Source organism: Octodon degus, unplaced genomic scaffold, assembly GCF_000260255.1.
Source record: "Octodon degus isolate 3935 unplaced genomic scaffold, OctDeg1.0 scaffold00012, whole genome shotgun sequence".
Lineage (NCBI taxonomy): Eukaryota > Metazoa > Chordata > Mammalia > Rodentia > Octodontidae > Octodon > Octodon degus.
In genome coordinates, this window is record NW_004524588.1 from 10,230,058 (window position 1) to 10,236,225 (window position 6,168).

Genomic DNA, 6,168 nt, shown 5'->3' on the forward strand with positions numbered 1-6,168 from the left:
GCTCGGGCCGCGCTCGCGGCTCGGTTCCTCGGCTCGTTCGCTCCCTCCTCCCGCGGCCCCGCGGCGGCGGCAGCAGAGCAGGCGGCGGCGGCGGCGGCGGCGGCTGGGGAATCAGACATGGCGGCCGACCTCAGCCTGGAGTGGATCTGCTCCCTGCCCCGCTCCTGGACGTACGGGATCACCAGGGGCGGCCGCGTGTTCTTCATCAAGTACGCACCGGGCGGGCGGCGCGGGCTGCGGGCGGGCGGGCGGCGGCGGGCTGACGGCGGGAGCGGCGGCGGCTCTGTGGCCCCCGGCCCCGCGCCCTCACGCCGGCTCTCTGCCCCTTCTCTCCCCTCAGCGAGGAGGCCAAGAGCACCACCTGGCTGCACCCCGTCACCGGCGAGGCCGTGGTCACCGGACACCGGCGGCAGAGCACAGGTAGCCGGGCCGGGCGGACCAGGGGCGGCGGCAGGTAGAGGGGCCGGGGCGCTGCTCTCGCGGCTCTCGGTCGCCGCGGGAGACGGCGCCCCCTTCCTGCGCCCTCAGCCCACCCGGGCCGGGCGCCCCACGCCCCGCCGAGGGCCGACGCCCCTCTCTGCGCCCTGCGATCAGCCCGAGTTTTCCCCCGGCCACCTTGTCCAAGTCCGTTCCCACTCTCCTGCACCCCGAGACCCCCGCCTGGCCGCCTCCCCCGGTAGCCGCGTCCTCCCACCGGGCTGTCCTCCGCTGCCTCCCAGGTGGGACTTGTGAGGAGGTGACTGCCGGTGGAGGCGAGCGCTTCGCGGGTGGCTGGGAAGGGCTCGGAGACGCCGGGCGCGTCCGCTCCCTGATGCAGGCGGAGCAGCCCGAGCCGGAGGAGGCGATCGCAGCCACGATTCTGAGCCCCCGGCTGCGGCACAGAGGTTGCGCGGGGCGTCGGGAGGCGGTGGGCGAGCGAGGGGGTGTCCCGGGTGTGGGTATGGGGGCCTCCAGGTGCAGGGGCTCGGCGGGGAGACGCTTCTCCCGGGTGGCCCTGGTGGCGTGCTTGAATGCTAAACGTGAGTTGGGCTGGAGAGGGGAGGGCTCCTTGTCATTTCAGTGCTGGTCTGGCTTTCTTTTGTCATTCTTTGTTTACATTCGTGGAACTTGTTTGTCTGAGATGTAACATGTGTTCTCTTAACTGGCCTGCCCGTATTTTTTGGTGATTGGAAAGGCTCGAGAACTGTTTGGGTCGGGAAGTGAGGAGGGTTCGAGCAGACCTGCCGAGCTGCCCTCCGGGCTACTTTCTCTCCAACTCGAGATTCTGCGAAGCTCTCCAAGTTGCCAGGATGTTGAGCAAACCTGTCTTTTCTATCAAACGCTGGAGTTCAGTGAAATGACTAATGTGTCCAAATTTGCAAAAAGGTGGAGGAGGAAAGGGAAGGCTGCTGTAGCAGGCGTGACGAGGTTACATTTTCCAGCACTTCTGACTAATAGACCGTCCTATTTCTTAACCCCACTGTGCGGGACTTCAGCTTGAGTATGCCTTTTAGGTGTTTTGCAATCATATTTCAACTTTGATGTATTTATTGCTTTTATAGATAGTAACACATTTATTTCATAGAAGACAATATGGTATTTAAGTTATTTAGCCTAATCGTTCTTGTGGCGTTATTCCATGCCTGTTGTCGGTTATGTGTAATACATATGTGCCCTAATTGCACTCATAGATTTGGTAACATTCATGCGACAGAAAATTGTTATGCTCTGGTTGCTTTCACGTGATTTTTTTTCTTTCATGGTTTGGTTTACTTTGGTTGGACCCTGGTCTTGTGCAGACCTCAGTGGCTTCTTTGGGAGAGGTGCTAATGAAAGCCAAACCACTTGTCATTTAAAATAATATGTAGCACAGAAAGATACTATTGTTCACCTCAACCATTCCTAAGTTTATTGCTTGAAACTTCATTTCAAGGGCATGGAAACACATCCATGGAAGTATTCGTTGTCAGATTTCTTTTCCACTAATTAAGTACCTAGAAGCTCTTCCTTTTCTTCACTGGCACTTCCTAGATGGATTCATTTGTGCGGCCAAGAAAGAGAATCCTAAATAGACGCAGTACACCTTAAAGAGGCAGATGTTACCTGGTATGCACAATTTGGGGGGGGGGGGTTGCCAGAATTAACAGGTATTTTTCTTGGAATTAAGAAAATTGCTCTTTGCTTTTTAACACACCAGATCATAGCTCCTTTCCACCCTGATCACTAATGGGTATAGATCATGTCAGATACTGTAATAACTAATATCGTGGCTAGTTTTCAGGTGGTTTTAAATTTGAATTGCTTTTTCCCAAAATGAAGTGTCTACTGTTTGTTTTATGACCAGTCCACCGTTTTTTAGTTAAAAGCCTACTTGAAAATGAATAACTAAAATGGATTGAAACTTTATTTAAAGTGACACTAATTGCAATTATGTGTTTTTTAGATTTGCCTACTGGCTGGGAAGAAGCATATACTTTTGAAGGTGCAAGATACTATATAAAGTGAGTTTAAATTTTTCCCTTTAATAATTCAAATGCTGTGATTATTCCTTGGTTCAGTGATTTATGTTGAGACATGGTTGTGATTTCTTAAGGTGTATCATATATAATGCTGACTATTTTATGTAGTGTTAGAATTTTGAGAGAAAAAAATTGTGTTCTTAGTTGAAAGACTATGTATTTATTGATTTGATTTTAACATAATGTCATGTATGGCCACAGTTAATTTTGGTCCTTCTTTATATATTCCTGGATAGAACATTATAGTTTTTTGTGTTTACCTATGTGACAAAATTTTGGTCCTTGATTATTTCACTGACAGAGCAAACACATGAAAATCTCTGAATGATGTTACTATCTTTTTTTAAAAAAAGTGAATTGTGTTTATATGTATTTTGATTGGAGAGCTTATAATAAATAACAAAAATGATGTAAAGCTATGTATAGTCTGATGAAGAGGGTGAAAGCTGAAAGTAAAAAACAACAGTACATGGCGACTATCAGCAAACATTTGTTGGAGCAGTTTGTAATTTTACTTCAGTATATCTAAGGGATTGTCTTGCACTATTGTGGCTTGTGCTTGAGTACAAGGCTTTCAGTAGAACTTAAGAGGAAAAATGATTAGATAGTCCTGTCCTTAAAATCAGTTCTGTTGAATATTGACCTAACTTCAATGCCAGGATAACTTGGTAGTGCTGGAGGTCAACATTATACAGAACAGATTTAATCTCCCAAGGGAAAATACAGATGGTTTGTCTTTGTTTTAAGTTGGAAACTGCTTAAGAGCTTTGTTTTTGTTGCTTAACATTGCTTGGTATAATTTTAAGGAGCTACCTCTTGAAAGTAAATGTTGAAATACAAGATTTGGTGGAGATTTAGGTAGCTTATTAATAATAACAGATACCTAATTGAAAAAACATGTGTTGCATTGGGCCTAGTAAGTTATTTTTACCAAGTGACATTTTTAAGATCATGCCATGGTTCTATTAAATTATAATCACTTGTATGATTCTTTAAGCTTTTTTTCAAAAGCATATTTATGTAAAATGTCAAGGAATATTTGTAGGTATTAGAAATGGTTGCTTTTGGATGTAGAATTAGAGAAAGCACAAGTGAGAAGCAGGAATGGAGTGATGTCCTGGTGTAATCCTTCTCCGGATTTTTGTTGTTCAATTTCCTGTTTGGAGATTGGTCCGGGCCCTAAAAGCTGAAGGGAAGTGTAGGCAGCAGATATTTTTCTAGTGATTATTTTCATCTTGAATTAAAGTGAGTTTACATCTCCATAACAAGGGATGTTTTCCCTTTTTCGATGTAATATTGGTGTTCTAAAGGAAGACCTTTTTTCTTACTAACTGAAATTTTGACTACTGTACATTAAGCCTAGCTGATCTTACAGGAATGGGTAGCACTTTAGTTCTTTATTTTAACTTCTACGAATGTGTATATTCTTGGGCAATTGTTTTTTGACAGCACAAAATGTTATTTTGTGTAGGCTGACTATGTTTGTTTTAATTAGAACTGAGCTGTTTGAAAGGCTGTTTTCGGTTTTATTAGCCATTTGAATTGGATGCTCTTTTTTAACAGCAAATTAGAATCTTACTTGGGTGCTACGTTTCAGTAAGTTGCTCAAAAATTAGGATAATATTAAGAAAGCAGTAATAATTTTACTCTAAAATAATTTTAAACTAATGTATTTTAACCATGTGGGATTAATGGCTAGTGACAGTGTCCAAAAGTACTAACGCAGTTATACTATGAAAGTAATTCTCTGTAATATTGAGAATATCATAAAAATCATTCATTAAACTTCTTTTATGTAAACTAACCACTAAAAGTACAGGGGTTAGCCAGGCATGCTGGCACACTGCTGTTATCCCCACACTCAGGAGGATCTCCATGAGTTCAGGGCCAGCCTGGGCTACATAGTGAATTCAAGACCAGCCACAACTGCATAGCAAGACTTGTTCAAAAACACAAATTAATACAAATTCAGGATTTGCTATATGTTAGTTGCTACTGTTTTACCCTTCTGGGTGTATCATAAGAATAGATTAGTTAAATCCCTAATGCAGGCTGTCCTTCCCTAGAAACTTTATCCTTAAATTGTAATTAGAGATGCTTTCTCATTCTACTCTGAAGGGGCACTTTACAGAACGTTTGACTGTATTATCAAGTCTGGATCTCATTTTAATCATGGAAGTAGTCAAAAGAGTTACTGCTTCCATTGTCCCACCACATAATAAAACAACAGAAACACGCCTTTGGAACTTATGTTCTGCAAAGACAGCACAATGAGAAACAGCAGGAATGTGAACTATATTTAGAATATTCAGCATAGAAGAAAAGGTAGTAGTCTGAACTAGGAAAGTGATTCATTTCGGACTATTTTCACTTGTTTCTTACCTAGATGAAGAAGGAATTATAAGAAAAGGAGGCAGTGGAGTGAGCAGGGGGTGGACTTTTGGGGCTTTGCTCACATGGGAACACAGAAGGTCCCGTAAAAGACACCTTGGCCCTCTAGCTGGTCCTGATCTGTTTTCTGGAAAGCTTCCAAAGTAATGAAGAACTTAGGCTGTCTCTGCTTTGGTTCTCAAATATGAAGTACCTTGAACTCTCAAATTCTTCCTTTCTTGAAAAAATGGGCAGTGCCATGTAGTAAAATTTCTGTTTGGAGAATATTTTTGTATTAATCATTGCATCTTCCTGGGTCCTCAAGGAAAGCAAACATTATTCTTCTTATTGTTATGATTATTATTATTGTTGTTGTTTTCATGTATTTACTACAGGGTCTCACTACACAGCTCAGACTCATAGTGCTCTTCCTGTTTTTGGCCTCCCCAGTGCTAGGATTACAGGCTTGTGCCACCAGGCCGGATCTCTGGGCCAGGCTCAACTCACCTGGGGTTGGGGCCAGCACAGCAGGTGGTGCTAGGGATCAAACCCTTGTCCTTCTGCTTGCCTAAGCAGACTCTTGGTCCTGCCAGCCTGGAAAGTAAACATTCTGGTGGCCAAGTCATAAAAGCTGGACTGTGTTCTTGCCCTTGTTACAGCTTTGGAACTCAGTCTTCACATCTTTATAGTAGGCTAGTTGTAAAATCTACCTCAAAATACCACCCCATTTATGACCTTGTTTCAATTATATTCTGTTCTGGGAATTTGCAATATTGTAGAAAGTGATGAATTCACAGTGCCAAGAAGAGATGATGCGGGAAATACGAAAATCTTCTTAGCTTTCTTATCCAGATTAACTGTCATATTCTTTTAATTTAAGGTTTGTATAGATAAGCAGAGAAGCGAAGTGTGTCGTGCCAGAACTGTGTGCATTTTTTTCTGTTGCTGCCTTTTGTGCTTAACGTTTCCTTGTACGATATTTGTATGGTATCTTCCCTGCAGTGCTTTATGGAAACCATTAATAGTTTTAATGTCAACAAAGGACCTGTTTAGAGTGTTTCACAGAATTGAGTAGGATAATCAATTTACCTTACATGCTTAAAAATTGGTTCTTTAAGTCTACAGTTAGGTAACAAGATGGATAATACAGAGAACGTATTTTACTTTACATCCACTTGCCAAAATAGTGGTAATACATGAAAATCTTATGGGCACATGTTAATTATGGTACTTTAACTTTTTATGAAAAAAACTCTTAATTTTCATGCATCTTAAGCTAACTTACCTCTAAATTACTTTT

General features: G+C 43.2%; 1 protein-coding gene and 1 pseudogene across 7 annotated transcripts in view; one reads left to right on the forward strand and one right to left on the reverse strand.

Moving 5' to 3' along the window:
- LOC101562386 overlaps window positions 1-119 on the reverse strand; it is a 59,659-nt pseudogene extending 59,540 nt beyond the window's left edge.
- Window positions 23-6,168, forward strand: part of Plekha5 (pleckstrin homology domain containing A5) — a 253,614-nt gene continuing 247,468 nt past the window's right edge. For all 7 annotated transcript variants that reach the window (XM_023709532.1, XM_023709527.1, XM_023709526.1 and 4 more), the window contains exons 1-3: window positions 23-209; window positions 341-420; window positions 2,423-2,480. In XM_023709532.1, coding sequence (XP_023565300.1) covers window positions 118-209; window positions 341-420; window positions 2,423-2,480 — 230 coding nt within the window. In that variant the 5' untranslated portion in view covers window positions 23-117. The remainder of the gene's footprint in view (window positions 210-340; window positions 421-2,422; window positions 2,481-6,168) is intronic.